Raw genomic sequence first — 17,825 nt, forward strand, 5'->3', positions numbered from 1 at the left:
TTTGCAACTTGATTTTCTAGCTGAAGACAGACTACTAGGTAGGAATTGTTGGGGTGCTGACAAATGGAGCTGGGGAACCAGCCTCATGAAGGCAGATGGCAGTCACGGCTGCTGTTAGAATTTGCTGTGTGGTAAGATCCTTAACAAAAGACACAAGATGTCCAAGCTTTTAAAAGATGCCTGTAAAGCCAAAGATGTACTCTATTCCTACAATATTTAATATTCTAATACTCAAGTTGGAATTTTTCTCCTTTACCCATTTCACTAGTTACATCGGTAGGAAGAGGATGCAGGTAAAAGAGCCTGAGAAAGCGGTGCCCAATGTTGTAAATCTGGTTGAAGCTGACTATTCCTACTGGACTCTGGGCTACGTCATCTCTCTGGAAGGAGCACAGAAGCTGGTTGGAGCCGATCCCTTTGGGAAGATGCTGCCAGTTGATGAGTTTCTGCCAATCATGTACAATAAGCATCCAGTGTGAGTCTCCCTCTACAGCATTTGTCCCTTGGCCACAGTCTGTTCATGAATTACAGCCCCGGATAGGATTTGATAGTTTATTCCTGTATGACTTTTCCAAATGATCTTTCTATAAGCATAACCAGAAAAGGTTGAGCAGTCCTTTGAACAGACAAGGAAGAAGAGGCAGGGGAGGTGGCTGTGTGCCCAGTGGTCCTCTTTAATACCCAATGCGCAGGACCATAATCTACTCAGAATCTACTTGTCTCTGTACTTCTGACTTCCATAACCTCTTACTCCTGAAGCTGAAGGGCATTTTCCTAAGCACTCCAGATTTTGGATTCATGCTCAGTTAACAAGTTTGCCACTAGCTAGGCAGTGGTACCCGTCCATTCAGTGCTCACAATGTAGCAGATAATGTAGACCAACGAACAATCATCATGGGATAGTATAATACCTGCAGTCATAGAGATGGCAAGGAATTCAGGGGATATGGAAATGGTACCTGAGCCAGGTATCAGAGGAAGGGGGGAGTACAGTGCTCAGCATTCCCAAGGTCCAGGAGCTCACTCTGACCTGACACTTACCAAAAGGTTTTGTAATTTGATGGTGTACCTGATAGTCCTCACAGTGGGCTATGAACCCTTGGAGCTAGGAACAGCCACACATTTCTGGGTCTTTAGAGTGTGTAAATAGCTAGTCAGTAAAGGCGTTCTAAAGTCATGAGTGACACAGAAGACCAGGCTCCTTCTCTCGGTTGCCAAGTGCTCTCCAACTCTGATCCTCACTGCAGCTGTCAAGGTTCCTGTGCTGCACCTTGCTCATTTTCTCTCTTGTCATCTGTAAAGAAGGAGTCTCGTGCCATCTTTCATGCAGCATGCTTTGCCTCTGAACCCTGGCAGAAACAGGGGAGCCAAGTCATTATTGCCTGAAAGAGAAGGGAAAATAGCAGTTACTAATTTACTACTTATTTCACTCTTGGACAGAGGTATCGTATAGATGTTACTCCACATAACCTTTGCAGGACCCTCAGGAGAAAAGCAAGCTGTCCCTCTACTTTACAATTGCATAGAGGCAGGATGGTGAGAAAGGGAGGGGAATGCAGTGCTCAGGCTCAGCTAGGCGCCTCCAAGACCTTCTCCAGTCACTAACCCCACTGCTGCTGTCCGCATCTCAGATGTCTTCGTTTATCAATCCAGGAATAGAGCACCGCTCATGAACTGATCATGCTGATTTATCACTAGGAATCCAACAGAGTTTAACTTTTACCTTTCAGAGCAGGACTTGAAGTTCATTCACTAAACTATTTTATCTGTCTGTAAGAAGCCTATCCTGACCTTTTTGCTTATTGGTGCAGATCTTCTGAAAGCTTTAAAGAAATCTTTATGGTGTTTGTAGCCTAAGGCTCTGTACAAAGAACACAACATAAATAAGGAAAGGAATCCAGGTAGTTTCAGAGGCAACAAGCAGTTCCCTCTACTACGTCCTGTTCCCTGAGCCCTCTGCCCCTCACAAGCCTGTGCATCTCTTGTTTTCAGAGCCGAGTACAAGGAGTATTATGACTCCAGGGACTTGAAAGCCTTCTCTGCAGAACCCTTGCTCATCTACCCCACACACTACACAGGCCAGCCCGGGTATCTGAGTGACACAGAGACCTCAACCATCTGGGACAATGAGACAGTGGCCACTGACTGGGACAGGACACATTCCTGGAAGTCCCGGAAGCAAGGGCACATCCACAGTAATGCCAAGAACACAGAAGCATTGCCACCGCCAACGTCCCTGGACACTGTGCCTTCGAGGGATGAGCTCTGAGAGCTCCCTGGGAATGTGACCCACATGGTTCATCACTGTTTGGTTTTCCTAAAGGGCTACTCCTCTGTGTGTTCCAGATCTTTTTAGAGGTCACGGTCATCTAACCAAAGTGGTGTGAAATGATTGATCAAAATTAATATATTTTTGGCAGTGGAGAGGAATAGGGAAATGAAGCCCAAATTTCCCAAGATGGCTTTATGGGAATGACTAAGTTAAACTTCAGGCCAAACACCAGGTTCTGATCACTAGTCGTGTGGCAACATGGTTCATATGCCCATCCAAGAGACAGCATCACCAAGCTGTCATATCAGCAAATAGGTAAAGCGGACAAGCCACTGGAGTTCGTTTACTAATCTGGGTGGTCCATTTTCTGTAACAGATGTGGCCTTAAAAACTCTAAGCTAACTTGACTACATTTATGGGTCTATTTTATGTGACCTTGAAAACTATTCTACGTAACAAGTGTTTTAGGGTGGGGAAATTAAACCGTTAGTTGGACTTTTAGTTAAAGGAACTCTGCTATGAGCCTATTGCAAAGTAAATGTTTTGTTCTTAGCCTTATTATTCAACAGGAGTGGGTAACTGGCTTAGAATGAGACATAGCCCTCGACCATCATGTCAGCCAGAGCTCTTATAAAGATGTTTCCGGTTTACCATGTGGATATAATCTGGTAGATAACTGAGGGAAAAAGAACTCACCTTTGGCATTTTTATTGTGACTTCTTGAATCCAGGAGGTATTATTTATAAAGAAACATATAATATATGCAGGGTGAGGGCTGGGGTACTCCTGCCCTCATGTGCCGCTCCAACACTTCACACCCTCTGCTTCACTCTTTGGCCTGGAACTGCAGGTGTGAGTTTTATGAGTCACTGTTAAGAGACAGGAAAATTTTCTGGCTAGTCCTTGCCTGGGTTTTTCACTATATTTTGAATTATTTATTTTCAAAACCATGGAGAAAATATTGTCAGGTGAGGCAGAGAAATAGATGTTGTAAGCTCTCAACACATGGTCAATATAGATGGGTCAATGACCCATCCCTGAATTTCACAGCCTGGATTTTTTCAGGAAGCCTGTAGCTGAGAGTCTAACCAGTTCAGAACAAATTATTCCCTACTATAGGTGGGAGATTTTTTTATCAGAAACAAGGAAACAGACAACAGATTTAGGACAAATCAACTTTCAGAGTCAAAATCCTAGATAGATACCTTTTCTCAAAGATGTCCCTTGAAACTCCTTTCTACTTTTTAAATTGAAATTTTACATTAAATGCAGAGTTGGACCATGTCATGGTGTCCAGATCAGGCATGTGAGGGCATCTCATGGTGGTTTACCTCAGCCACCCTTCCTTCCTTGTTGGCGTTGATAGTCTTTTCTGCAGACTGATCAGCTGAAGCTGAGGAAAGGGGTCTCATCCAACTCCAGTTTGACACAGCTGTCAAAACTTGACTCTCCTTTTTTAGAAAAACAGGAAGAGCATCAGAGAACTAGTGAAAAATCCTTAGGGGATTCCTAAGGTTTCCTTGGGTATTTGGTATTTTGTTTGCAATTTGCAATTTGCATGCGTACCTGGCTTTAATGATGCTTTTAAATGGGGTGTGAGGTGGCTGGGGTATGGGGGAGAGGAGGAAGTCTGAGTTGATTTTTGTGTTGTTTCCTTTAATGGAGAATTTTTTTCCCATTTTCCCTGTCAGCTGGTCTGGCAGATTTTAGAATTTTTATTCTTAAAATCTTTGGATTTCAATTCTAGAATGGATAGGTCAGGACTGTTCTACTGTGAATAAAGTTCTAGTTCTGTTAGTCCAGACTGTGCTTCTGCCTGCTCGGGTTTGGATCCTGAGTGTTCATGTGAACATTATAAACTGCAGATCTAGTACTTTTAAAGGTCATCTCTTCAGTAATCCAGAGGTTAATTGACCTCACAGTTTGTCCTGCCTCCCTTTCCATCTTAAACTAAGACATCCGACCTCTGTGGTACCATGAGAGAACTCCAGGGCAGAGCTTCTCCTTTGGCTCTGGCTCCATGCCTCAGAGACGGAACCCCACCTGGGCTCCTCTCAGGATTCCGCTGGGATGTTCTGACAAGACAAGCCGGCTTTGGCAGTGCAGGTGCTGCTGTGTGGGTCCTGGGCACCCGCAGTTTGCAGAGGACTCATCATCTGGGCCTTGCTGTGGGTTTTTTTTCAACTGCTGCAGGAAGTGGAAGGAAAGGAGTTGGTGTCCCCACACCCTGCTCTGCCTTGCTGTGCTATTTCAGGGTGGGAATGTGACAAACTGCCTTCTGGAGCTCATTGTGAAAAACAAAAGAACTTAGCTCTCAGTTACACTTGTTCCTTGATTCTTCAAAGCCTTGCCAGAGGCCAACGCTGCTGGAACTTCTGGGTATACACTAGACCCTGGGTGTTGGACGCCAGAGAGGACCATCAACTGTCCTGTGATCCCCACGGCAAACAGGACAGGGTGGCTGCAACCCTGACTATGCTGTGGGGCTGCTGTGCACAGGTGAGCACAGGTGTGCAAGAAACTGAAATGGATTCTAGGATATAGACAGGAAGTCCCCCACAGAGGAAATTGAGGGTACTCATCTTTCCTTGTTAACATGCCAGTCTATCCAACCATTAAAGATACTGGAATACTATGAGGAGAGAGGGTGAGATGGAGAGGAGAGAGGAGGGGAGGGGAAGGAAGAAAGGAGGGAGAGAGGGATGGAGGGAGGGAGGGAGAAATATCCATGCTGGCCTTAGTGATTCTAGGATTTCAAACCTAGCCCCCCACACCAAAAAAAAAAAATCTCCAGACCCATGCGTGAACACATGCTTTAAGCCTGTGATGACCACTAAACACTCAGAGGACTAGGAAAGTTCAGCACTACTGTGAGATCCACAGTCAATACAGGCTGAATCATGCAAACAAGTAGCTAGATTTCAGAGACCGCAATAAAGTGGGTTGTAGGGTCCCAGAGAGCTTGGCCCTGCTGAGGAGGTCTGCAAATGATGAGGGAGGAGGCCTGGGTGTGGTAGATGGAGATGCATTCCAGATACCATGAAGGCAGAACTGTGAAAAGGCCCATCTTGGATGATGGGGGGTAGTCAGTGGAATAGAAAGGTTGATATGTTGGGATTGGTGACAAGAAACAGGATGGACTATGTCATGGTAGCAGGTCACTTGTTTCCCTTCTCTATCCTGTTTGATCCTAGAGACAGAGGCTATTGTTTCTGGAGGAATTCTAGATTTGGTTGCTTTCCTGCCACATAATGCAGGAGTTTCCATGAAAATGTTGATGCTTGACATAGAAGTGGTGAAAGAAGGGAGCCAGGGGCTCCTCCCAAGCCCATGTGACCCCTGAGGAACAGATCCTCAAACGACCTTAAGAGTAAAAATAAATTGGTTAATCTGGGCCAACTGCATGATCTTAAACACCCAAAAGGAAAGTATAACCAAAGATTAAAGGGATAAGTATATTTCTTTAAGAGTCCATGTGTATAGCTAAAGGCTACATAACAAGAAGCAATGCCAGACATGGGATACCTTCCTTTGAGTTATTGGTCAGGGTGGCCCAAGAGACTCCCAGACAATAACCCAGCATAGAAATGGAAAAATGAACAGCAGACCCCAATCTTTATTAAAGGAATGTTGGCAAATGATTGCTGCTAGATGAGCAAGAGCTGATCTTCCTAAAACAAGGAATCTAGATAGGCTGACTAGACTCAGTGGATGGACAAGCACTGCGGAACAGCTGGGTGCACTGATAACACAGTGGACAGTAACAGGGATGACGGAGTGGGCTCCAGTAGTGGGGGGGAGGCTATGGGAGGGTACCATTTGGGATACGGGTATAAAGATGAATAAGATTGTTTGGGGATGTTCTGTATGAAATACACACAAAAAAAATCTATAAATAAAAAAAAGGAAAATGTTGGTGCTTGAAACAAGAACTGTTCCCATCAGGCTACAAACTTGGAAATCTTATTGTTTTTCACTTTTGATTGGAGCAAGTCACTCCAGCCAGTGACTAAAGTAAAGATGACTTCCCAGGAGGCTTTCCACACTGTGTTTTCAATACTCTTTCCGACTAGGCAGCAGGAAGAAAAAATGATCCAGAGGTGATCTCCATGACTGACAAAAGAATTAATTCACTACAGAGTTAAAAACAAAATCAAGTTAAAATGAGGGGGATATTTGAGAAGAAAACAGCATCCAATGGGCCGCACGTTCAGATAACTAAGAGCAGGCAGGCAGCTTCGGAAGTTCTATGGTCACATTGTAGTTTGTGGTGATGTTTAATTAAAAGTAAACCTTGTACCCAGAGACATTATGATTACTGTGGCAAAGGGAGGAGGCTGGAAGGAGAAAGGACTGGCAGGGTCCCCTGTGAGCATTTGATGACGTGGTCAGCACTGGCCAGGCATGGAAGAAAAGTCAAGGTGGGCTATTCTGTTGCCTGCTTAGAAAAGAGAACTAATGATGGTGAGTTTAGCACATTATGCTATAAAAGATTACATGGACCATGGGCCCTGGGTGAGTGTTCATGAAGAATTTGGAGGTGGGGTGGTTTTGAGACAAGGTCTTCTATAGCCCCAGCTTGCCTGGAACTTGACCAGGCTGGCCTCATTCTCACAGAGATCCATCTGCCTCTGGGTACTAAAGGTGTATGCTACCACACCGGGCCCGCCATGAAGAAATTTTGATGGAAGTATCAAATACTGAGTGGGATCCCGGGGTAAATGGTGGATGGTGCCATTAAAATTTAGTGTTGACCAGGAGGCTGGCTTCCTTTCTGCTCTGAATTCACCTAAAATTCTATTTCCCTGGTCCTCTATCTCTCCTGTCTTCCCTCCTTTTCTCCACTGTGTGTGTGAGCGCCTGTGTGAGTGACTGTGTGTGTGTTTTAATTAGGTGCTCATAATTAAAATGGCCTTTGTTTGTGTTGTTCCTGCCACACCAGCTGTGCTGTTCCCAGCCCAAAGCTAAAGCCATCCTCCCACCCTCTGACCTGGGACAGAGTGGAAAGCATGAAGAATCATAAGAAAATGAGTTTGTCCTCTATTTCTTAATCAGCTGCACTTATTTTTAGACCCCTCCTTATAGTTTCCCCTGAAATGGGTGATCAAGTAAAATTCCATGTCTGAACACTTGTAGAGCATCTGCTTTGAAATGCTTAAAGACCTCAAGAGCTCCCCTGGGCAGTTTCTAGTCTAGGAGCAGCCAGACTCTTATTCCCGGAAGAACTTGATCTTTTAGGGTGCACTCTTTTTTACAGAGAAGCTTAGAAAACAATCACTAGCAGACACCTCCCCTCTCACCTCCCCGCTCAAAGACTTTGGAGTGGACGCACAGGCAGGAACTGACTTGTGAGTGTGGATGGTGTGATTTACAGGCTTTGAACTGCTCTCTGAAAGCCAGCCTGATTTGTGAGAACTTGATAGGACTGTGTCCTTGTCCAAGCAGGGTGTTGGGGAGGAAATGGCAGAGTTGAGGGTAAGAGCTGCCTGTGAGAGCCCTCAGAGCATGTGAGGGGAGAGGAAAGTGAGAGTCAGCAGAGCAAAGTCCTGCTGCCCAGAGGGATTGTGGGAGATAAGTGCAAGGACAGGGGAGACAGAGGGAGCCAAGCCATGGCTGGAGATACTGATGTCGGTGCAGACTGGACAAGGAAGGAACCCAGAGAGAAACCAGTGAAAGGAGGGAGGCTTAGAAGAAGTGGTGTTAGCCTAGTCCTTAAAGTGAGTTTATCCTTTACACCTACCATAGTGGGAGAGACAGGGCTGGGGTTGAGCCTGTGAAGGGTGGTAGGACTTCTGGTGCCATAAATGCTGTGGAACAGCAACAACCCATATGCAGACTCTCAGTCTCTGGATAAGGCCTTTGGAGCCAAAGCCCTTTCCTTCAGGAAAGATGCAGAGACTGAACTGACACAGCGGAGGACCCAGAATCAAGGCTTCTGTTAGAAGTCTTCCCTGTCAGCTTGCAGAGGACATCTAAGAAGGAAGAGACCCTGAGAGAGACACTGCCGCTCAGGGCTTTCTTTTGGGTCATAGCCAAGAAACAAGCTACAGGGGCCCCGGGCATGCACCAACTCCATGAGTCAGTCTTTCCCCAATTCCATGAGTCAGTCAGGCTGCAGTAGGCTGAGATTTTCCCAGGGTCCTGTTCCACACATGGAAGCCCCACCTCTCAAGAGTTTCACATCTCCCATCTGGACCATTTGGCTGCTCCCTCAGCCAAGGACATTGGGGGCTTAAGGACATGGCTTCCCCCAGGCCAGAAGGAATGGCAGCAGCTAGCTGACACTGTGCACTCAAGTGAAGAGCTTTGTGTATGTGTGCTGTCATTCAGCACTACATGAACCTCAGAACCTCAAGGAACGGGAACGCCTCCCTGCTTTTCATATAAGGTAACAGGTGAATAACGCAACTTGCCTGAGGTGGCAAGTGGCCAGGAAGTCCCACCTCTCTGCAGTCAAATCCCACCCACCTCAAACTGCAAACTTCAGCCTCTCCAAAGCTTCTAGCAATGTCTTCTCTCTCTCTCTCTCTCTCTCTCTCTCTCTCTCCCCCTCCCTCCCTCCCTCCCTCCCTCCCTCTCTGATACAAGTCTATAGCACCAATTCATGAATCTCATATACTGATTATTCAGTAAACTATCATATACATAGACCATACTGTACATTCTCATAGAAGATTATGCAGGTTTGGCTGTTAGCTGTCATATAAATGAAGGTCACAGATGTCTAGGAGAAAACTAACAGTGTTCTTTAGAAGGCTTCTTCCACTTCAAATCTGGCACTTCGATTTGGGGCATGGGGAAGCATGGGAGCAATTTAGAAATAGTTTGAATTATTTGCTGTTCTTTTTCTTTCTTCTTGTTTAATATGATACACTAACACCACTTTTATGCTTCTGAAAGAAACTGTCCCTGTAATACAACATAGGGTTCTGGTAACAAATGATAGTGGGGATAAAATGATTTCTCCTGAGAAGCTATGATTACAGCACTTGGGCACTGATCACTGGGCCACCAAGTCTCCCAGAAAGATAAACCAGCTTGGAATACATAGACCTTGACTCAGCTCCCCCCCCCAAAAAAGAGGAGAGAGAAAGGGAGGGAGAGAGGGAAGAGGAGCTATGGCTTAAACTGGATTCCTCAAACTGCTAAGTAAATGAATTACTTTCACTCAGGTTATAGGTTTTTGGGTAGAGATACTGAGGCACCACACCCAGTAGCTTCCAAATTCTAATCTAAAACCAACTGGCTCTTATTGAATTTCTCTGCCTTTGAGACAAATTTAAATCACTCTGACATTTTCCCCCTTAAACATCTCTTCTCTTTGGTTTCTCTTTGCTCTGTGTGGCCCCACCATGGGCCTTTATTGTCACTTCTTCCAAATGCTGTCTTTGGCAGCTGTGGAACATCCTAGGAAGAAGGCAGGGACAGTAGTGATCACCAGTTTCTCCAGTAGTCTACCTGTCCTGCCTCCTCTACACAGACACCAGCCTGGGCTCATGGTGATGGGGCCATGAGCTGTGGATGAGGTGGCATGCATACTTTGGTCTAAGGCAGTCAAAAGAGTTGAGATTGAATAACCTTTGTTTTAATCACCACTGTGATTTGAAGGAAATAACCAGGCTGCTAGAATTGCAAGATGGGAGGTGTCTGGGGCCTCGAGACACCGGTACAAAGACTTGCTTAGCTTTGATGACGTTCATACAAATGAAAAAAGAAATCTGTGGTTTAAGTTTTTGAGATTTCTTGGTTGTAATCTAGTCTATGCTAGCCTAATAAATACCCCCAGAAATATTTCATTTTAATGAAACAGCAATTCAAATGACAATGTAATTGACTTCTGTCGGAATTGAAGATATCTGTAGAGAAAGACACTTAGTGTTTGGAACTTCTTGATGACACTGAAGCCAGAGAGTGAGGCAATGGTCTGTGCCTCCTGCAGTCTGGCACCGGGTGAAGAACTTGACAGTGCCTCAGAGAAGGCAATCTGAAGACATCAGTACTTCAAGCAAAAGTCTCCAGGACAAGTTTCTAGAAACATATAGAACAAGGGAACTTATTTTCTAGAATGGTTTGAAAAAGTAGTTACCTAGTGCCAGAGGTTAAAATTTTGTTTCTACCTGGATTTGAGAGATGGCACAGAGGTTAAGAGTCCATTCTGCTCTTCCAGAAGACCCTGGTTTCAGTTCTCAGAACCCATGTGTAACACCAGGGGATCAGATACCTCTGTGAGCACCAGAACTCACATGCATATACTCACATACAGATCTACACACAAATTACACACATAATTTAAGAAAAAAAACTTCCTACCCCCACATTATCAATTCCCTATTAAAGACTATTTCATTCTCTCTAAAATTCCAAAGTGCCACTAAAAGATTATAATTTGGATCAACTTAGAATCCATTTGTAAATAATCCTGGGAAGCTTTGGGTAACAAGTATGAAAAATGATGATATTGTTTGTGTGTTGAGTGAAGTCAACTGAGACACAACACCTAGGAAGACCTTTCCCCTTCTATAAAGATTGTCCTCACTTTTGGAGCACCCCAGAAGGTTCCACAGCTGTCCAGAAGGTACCGTTACTGCATGGGAGACAGGCCCTCAGTCAGATGGCAATAACTACCTTGTAGCCTCACTCCAAGTTCCTGTTTATAAAAGGCAGCCTCACGGCATGGCTCCTAAAAGTAGCAACCTAGCATTACCGCCCATTACCACCTGACTCAAGTCTTCTAAGGATATCACTTCCCCTTTAAGTTAATAATCTTTGCCAGTGGGGAGGACCCTCTGCCACTTGCTCTCCTTCTTGTCCCTCCAGGTGTGAGCCAGAAAAGGCTTCTGAATGCTGTTCAATTCAGAACCTAGGACTCACGTGATTAACACTCCAGATACAAGCAAGCCCTTTGGGTCTGGCAGCACATGCCAACCAAGTCCCAAATCAGTTTATTAGTTTAACCAAAAGGTAAACAGATGCTGGAGATGCAGAAAGACAAGCATGCGAGCAGCTGAAAACAGTGCCCAGCTGTTCACCAGGAAGCAATTTAGGACAACTGAAGTGGCATTAAATAAATGAGGCCGTGTTTTATCTCCTTGGAATTCCATTGTCTTTTTAAAAAGGTAAATATATATATTTTTTTACATTGCAGTATACAAATCTATGCTGTACATGTACAGTATAAATACACAGGGTGAGAACATGGGTATAACATGGATGTCTTGGTAGCAACACCCTAAACTAGGCCAATAGTTCTGCATTTACGTCTTGACCTTGACACCAAGAAAGTCAGGCTGAGGCTACATTTACTTAACTTTCACGATGGCTGCAACTCTGGTCATCTCTCCTCAACTCACAGAAGCACAAACCAAACAAGGCTCACTAACAGAAGAAAGTGCTTTTTGACTAGTTGATACTTTGCTGGTCTTCATAGTACACAGTCCAGTCTCCTAGGAAAACCAAGGAACTCTGAAGAGTTCCTGGCTCATTCTTTGGTCCACTGCCACAGAGCTCTGAACTTTTCCCGGTGTTTTTTGCTGAATTCATATGGCTATTTACATGACATAAATCCCACACAACGTTTGGAAACTATAGTACAGGGTTGGGGGGGGGGAATGCTCCAAGTTACAATCTAGACTTCATATTCTAGGTTCATTCTCTTTATTTTTGGAATAAAAACTGGTATTTGGGGAAAATTTTTTTCTTAAAAAAGGACAATGATCTGAAAGTGCTTCTTACACATGTCAACTTTTCACATATGGCTTTTTAGTTTAAACACCAGCATAGCTCAGATTTGGAACGGAGTGTATGATGGTGTTACTACAGGCAAAACTGTGATGCTAGGAGAGCAGGTGTGGGGATGTGAAAAAGAATGCCATTGATTCCATCTAGAAGGATGTACCTCTTGAGAAAGGGCTGAGATACTGTATGCAGTCCCGTTTCTTTCCCTGTGACTAGGCACAGGAATGCTACAAAAGTTAATAAGTAAAATAGATGCTGTTATCAGCAGGGGACATTTTCTGAGGGGCTATTAACAGGGAAATCTCTGCTCAGAAATCTTTCACAAGCTTGAAATGATCAAATGTAGTCAATCGCAGTAGAAATGCCTACACCTGAGGAACAAATTGCACATAATATAGAGGTACTAAGATCCAGATGGCAGAAGACTCTAGACACACAGTTTTACATGCAAAAAGCAATCAGAAAGGCGATGAGCAGTGGCATCCCACAACAGAAAGAGTCCAAACATGTCACCATTGCTTTGCGCCTTCTCTTCTGGCTGATAAGTCACCGAAGACCATGGCTACTTGTGCAATAATGAATATGATATGTTCTTTAGGAGAACACAGAAACACAACAGGGTTTCCAGAAACAAACAAGTTTGTGTTGACTCCAGAGGCATTGTGATGGTGACCAGCAAGGCACACAGGCCTCTGACACTCCTCCAGATCCTTCTCTGGGGACCAAAAAGTGGCATTTGCGGGCAGGGGTGTAGACCACTGACTCATCCAAACCTTTCCATGGCGGCCTTTCATACAGCCTGTGGCCACTCCAACCTCTGCAGTTGTTCCACCTGGTAGCAAGTGACTGAGAAAGAAATCCTCTCCCTTTACAAAAACAAAGCTTGGACTTCTTGTAATACTGGCATGAGGAATACTCTGCACTGGTAGGTCTGATTCTATTTACTTGGAAGGTATGAGATTAGGTTCTCAGTCCCTTCTATTTCCCTGTAAAAAGTGACCTCAGTTTCCCAGGCCATTGTGCAAATTGGTTTTTCCATAGTCCAGAATATCCCATAAAGTCCCTCTTATATACCTATACACACACACACACACACACACACACACACACACACACACACACACACATATATATATATATATACACGAGATATGTGTGCATATATATTTATCAATGTGGACACTTTTGTATTTCAGTCTCAAATAAGTCAAAGAGCATCAGTGAGTCATTCATCCTTTTCATGTCAAGTTGACGTCCACTCTCCCCACACAGTGCTTTGTACATCATTTGTATCCAATAAATATCTGTTGGCTTCACCAGTGATCCCCTAACACTGGGTGGTAGTTGCAGTTACCACAGCCTGTTCTCAGACCCACTCTGCCTTTGGCAAACAGGGGTCTATCAATCCCTTCAGAGGGTGATCTTGCTGTGTCTGTTACTCCAACATCCTCGCTTAGCTGTCCTGGGCAATGTCAAGCTGGTCCGACTCCGCAGCTTCACCTGCTCTTCCACTGAGTTCTTTTTTCGTAAAATGAAGTCAAAATTCACTTGGCTGTTCATGGCATAAAAGACATTTGCTGAATCTGGGATCACCAGTTCTGGAAAGGACAAAGAGCAGCTGGTCAGTTTGAGAGGGGCAGCCTAGCACCAACAGGCAGGTGTCAACCCTGCCCAAACACAATGCTGGGAGGAGGCCTTCATTGATTGAATATGACCTGGGCTAGGCAATGAGAACATCCTCAGAACTGGTCCCAATAACTTAATCCCTATTTGAAACCAAGTGCAAATAAGTTTCAGAATTCCCCCAACCCATGACTTATTCCTCAAACAGTGTGTTAAAGCAAAAAGCGAGCAACAAAGGCCAAAACACCAGGAGAAGAACAGGATCACAGCCACTGACTTGCACGGCTGGAATGAGAACCCTTGTCTTCCACCTTGTGCCAGCTTCGTGCGCTCAGGCATGCAAGTTTTCCCAAGACTAAGGGACGTCAAAGAAATAAAACATAGAAAACCTACAACATTCTCCAGAACCCTTCTCTTGGATTATTAAAATATTTTTGAAGTAATCTCAAGTCAAACTGGTTGTTTACTCTTTTTGAGTCACTGCTTTATTCAGATTTTGCTTTTTAACACTAGACAGCATCTGTATAAGGCAGTGCATAATGCTGACATTTAAGCTATTTTCAACTTCAGTGACTCCCAACTAGATACCCACAAATTCTGAACAAGGCTTGTCACCAATGTAATATCAAATGATCCAAGCAAAGTTATTTTGATTCATGCTTATATTTAAGAGAGAAACATTCAGCACTTAGGAGCAATGACTATCTAAAAGTCAGAGACTAAAATGGGCAAATATGGGTACTTGGCTTTGTACCAGTGGGGTTGGCTTTGTGGAAGAAAGCAGCAGGAGCCGCTGACTACAGACCTGTGTTCAATGAACTTCAGTGAACTTTTCACACTGCCCCACAGCAAGACCAAGACAATGAGGCTTTCAATGACTGGCATATTATGTCCCTAACATGCCACAAGAACTATCCCTCTCAAAGTGTCTCACTCTTGCCCACCTATTCCTGGACCCACAACAATATCCCTCCCAGTTATACATCACTTAGCATTTCTTCAAAGCGCCTTCAGGTACATTATTCCATTAACTTCACAATCACTCTGTGATGTATGAGGAGTCAAAGGGTTATTGTCTGTAGGTATTTCAGTAAAGACCATGGCCGACAAGGTCAAGCATTGTACCCGAGATCACCCAGCTGGTGACAGCTGGGCCCAGCCTTCATCTTTGGTCCTCTAGATCTTTAGACCCAGTGGCCTCCCTTGGTGTTGCATTTAAATGTTATAGTTAAGAGCTGGGGAGTTGGCTTTGTCAGTTAAGGTGCTTTCCTTGCAGGCAATGAGGACCTGACTTTGATCCCCAAAACCCACATAAAAAAGCTGGATGTGGGGGAATATGCTTGTAATCCTAGCACTGAGGAGGCTGAGCCAGTGGATCCCTGCACACATGTGCACCCACAAACACACACATTCCATAAAAGCTATAACTGAGAAAGTTTTGTCCCACAGCCCAAGGAGCAGAAGAACTGACTGAGAAAACTTCCAGTAGGTATCTGGAAAAGGATTGGCTCAGAGACTGCGGCTTTTAATATTTAGGAAAAGGTGCTTTTTTAATTTTAGCCACTCATCTCTGAGCCTCAGACAGAACTCTGGTAATCTGTTGGCCAAATGTAGAGTGAATAGCTGTCCCCATCCCAGACCATCATCTTTTATAATTCCCCTCTTGCATTATGGGGAGGAAAGTGTTCTTTGTTGGTGAGCAGAGCCCGCCATTAAGATGGGACAGTGGGTATGGGTCTGTGACAGGCAGGACTGGCCTCAGTCAACAATGTGTGCTGTTCCTGTTGCTCTCAGAGAAGAGTCTCATTCTGACTGAGTCAGTGTGACAGAAGAGTTATTCACCAGCCTGCATCCTTCTCTCTAAACCCAACCCCAACTCAAATGAGCAAATAGATATACTCAGGGCTGGTTATTTGTCCAAAGTATCCTCCTAAAAATGATTTCTATAAATAAGGAGCTCCTGGCTGCACAGACACATTCCATAGACCACCAGTTCTTTGCCTCGATGTAAGGGTGAGGTTAGAAACTCCTAAATAGAAACTTTGGCTGCTAAAGATTGATCATAAATAAAAAGAAAGCCTCTCACAAATGATGGGCTAAAACATCGAATGATGGGCTAAAAGCAGACATGGACTGCTTTCAGCTCACATACCACTGAGAAGCCCAGTGTCAGGCAAAGGAGATGTGTGGCCACCTGCCAAGACCCAACAGATTCCATCCACTTCTCTTGACACACAGAGACTGCGTCATAAACATACTCCATGAGAAGCACACAAGCAATGGGCAGGAGGAATTCTCAGCAAAAGTTTGGGGAAGAAAAACAACAAACAAGAAACCCAAGAGCTGGGGGTTGGGTGAAGAGCTTGAGAGCTTGATTCCATAATGAGGGGATGTGAGGGTTCTCACCTTACACCATTAATAAACAGCACTATGGGGGCTGGAGAGATGGCTCTGGATGAGAGTGCTTGTATAAGCATGAGAACTTGAGTTTGGATCCAACACTCTGGTAAAAATCTGGCTGTGGCTAGGCACCCATAACCCAGCCCTATCAAGGGTAGAGACAGGAGGATGGCTTGGGCCTGCTGGCTGTCAGGCTGGCTCAGGCATAGTGCGAGGCCCTATCTCAGCAGAATAAGGAGTAATAGTAATAGAGCAGGTCCTCCTCTGGCTCTACATACACACAGAGATATACATACACATGTGCAAATATGCTACTCATATGTTCTCTCTCTCTCTCTCTCTCTCTCTCTCTCTCTCTCTTTCTCTCTCTCTCCACACACACATGATAGCCCTTTACTACTGTCAGCATCTGGGGAACATGTGTGCTGCCAGCACCTGTCAGGCAAAGGGGATGCGTGCTCACCTTTGTCCTCCGAGATGACCTGCACCAGCTCGTACTCCTCAGCTGGGTCTGAGTCGAGATTGTGCTTCAGCATTGCTCTCTGGATCACAGCGGGGGTCTTATCTTGGCTTGTCAACTGCAAAGACATAAGTGCATCCCTGAAGTATTTCACTTCATGCTTCCCTGAGTTTCCTGAGCCTCCTATTCCTGCTGTCTTGTGTGGGACATGCTTCTCTGGGAAAAATGGATTAGGAGGTCTAAGAACAAGACAAAGAGCCAGGACTCCTGAGTTCCAAACCCAGGACTATCTGTAACAGCCAGGCAAGGTGCCACATGCCTTTAATCCCAGCACCCAGGGGGGCAAAGGTAGGTAGATCTCTGAGAAACAGAGGCCAGCCTGGTCTACAAAGCCAGTTGCAGGCCAGTCGGGGATACAGGGAGACCTGGGTGAATCTCACAAAAATGTTGCGTAAAAGAAACCAGACATTTAAGATTAGATGACATCAGAGCCCATTCTTTAAAAAAAAAAAAAAAAAAAAAAAACAATAAAAACAGAGAAACAAAACCAAAATACCTACATCTTCAGAATTAGAAAACTAGCCTCAAGACTAAAGAAGACTGATTGCAAAGAGCATACAGAGTCTTGGGGGCTGGAAATATTTTTCATTTAGATTCAAGGTGGTGTCTACACAGAAATATATAGGTTTTAAAACTCAAAGAACTGAACACTTAAGATCTGTAATTATATGTAAAGACTTCACTAAAAATCAACTTCTGTTGGTGGCTTTTCTTATAGAAGACCTGGGTTCAAATCCCAGCACCTCCACATGGTGGCTAACAACTGTCTATAACTCCAGTTCCAGGGTATCCAATGCTCTCTTCTGTTATCCATGGGCACTACATGACACAGATGTACTTACACACAAGCAGGCATAGCACTCATACACATGAAATAAAAATTAATTAATTATATTTTTAAATTAAAAAATTAAATCATCTATATGTCTTTAAAACACAAATGAAGCCAGAGCAGCCTGGATGGTGTGATAAGAATAGGAGGTAGGAATTGGCTAGGCAGTTTGGGTAAAAAGACCCCAAAGAAAAGTAGTCAGTTTCTTGGCTAAAAGTCCAAATGTCCTTGGGCTTCTTAGCCACATACTCTGTTCCAAAGGCCAAAAACGTCAAAAATATTTGGGAGCTTGTAGCTAATCCTTAAAAGATTTTAGGGTTACCTCTTCAGAGGGGGGGATGTTAGAGTACCCAAAAGACCCATAAAAATAAATAAATGAAAGAAGGAAAAAAAAGAAAAGAAAAAGAAAAAAGTGATGGGGAGACATGAGTGATTTCTTTAAG

The 17,825-nt window shown here is 44.3% G+C and overlaps 2 protein-coding genes across 5 annotated transcripts in view; one reads left to right on the forward strand and one right to left on the reverse strand.

Moving 5' to 3' along the window:
* Colgalt2 (collagen beta(1-O)galactosyltransferase 2) overlaps positions 1–2,345 on the forward strand; it is a 122,241-nt gene extending 119,896 nt beyond the window's left edge. The window contains exons 11-12 of the mRNA XM_008824287.3: positions 269–475; positions 1,993–2,345. Of these exons, the coding sequence (XP_008822509.1) occupies positions 269–475; positions 1,993–2,269 (484 nt within the window). The 3' untranslated portion in view covers positions 2,270–2,345. The remainder of the gene's footprint in view (positions 1–268; positions 476–1,992) is intronic.
* Positions 2,346–11,170: 8,825 nt separating this feature from the next.
* The window catches only part of Rgl1 (ral guanine nucleotide dissociation stimulator like 1), a 351,061-nt gene continuing 344,406 nt past the window's right edge, over positions 11,171–17,825 (reverse strand). For all 4 annotated transcript variants that reach the window (XM_029559234.1, XM_008824291.3, XM_008824289.3 and 1 more), the window contains 2 exons: positions 16,494–16,608; positions 11,171–13,605 (listed from right to left, as the gene is read on the reverse strand). In XM_029559234.1, the coding sequence (XP_029415094.1) occupies positions 13,418–13,605; positions 16,494–16,608 (303 nt within the window). In that variant the 3' untranslated portion in view covers positions 11,171–13,417. The remainder of the gene's footprint in view (positions 13,606–16,493; positions 16,609–17,825) is intronic.

Source organism: Nannospalax galili, unplaced genomic scaffold (genome assembly GCF_000622305.1).
Source record: "Nannospalax galili isolate Female #2095 unplaced genomic scaffold, S.galili_v1.0 scaffold227, whole genome shotgun sequence".
Classification (NCBI taxonomy): Eukaryota; Metazoa; Chordata; class Mammalia; order Rodentia; family Spalacidae; genus Nannospalax; species Nannospalax galili.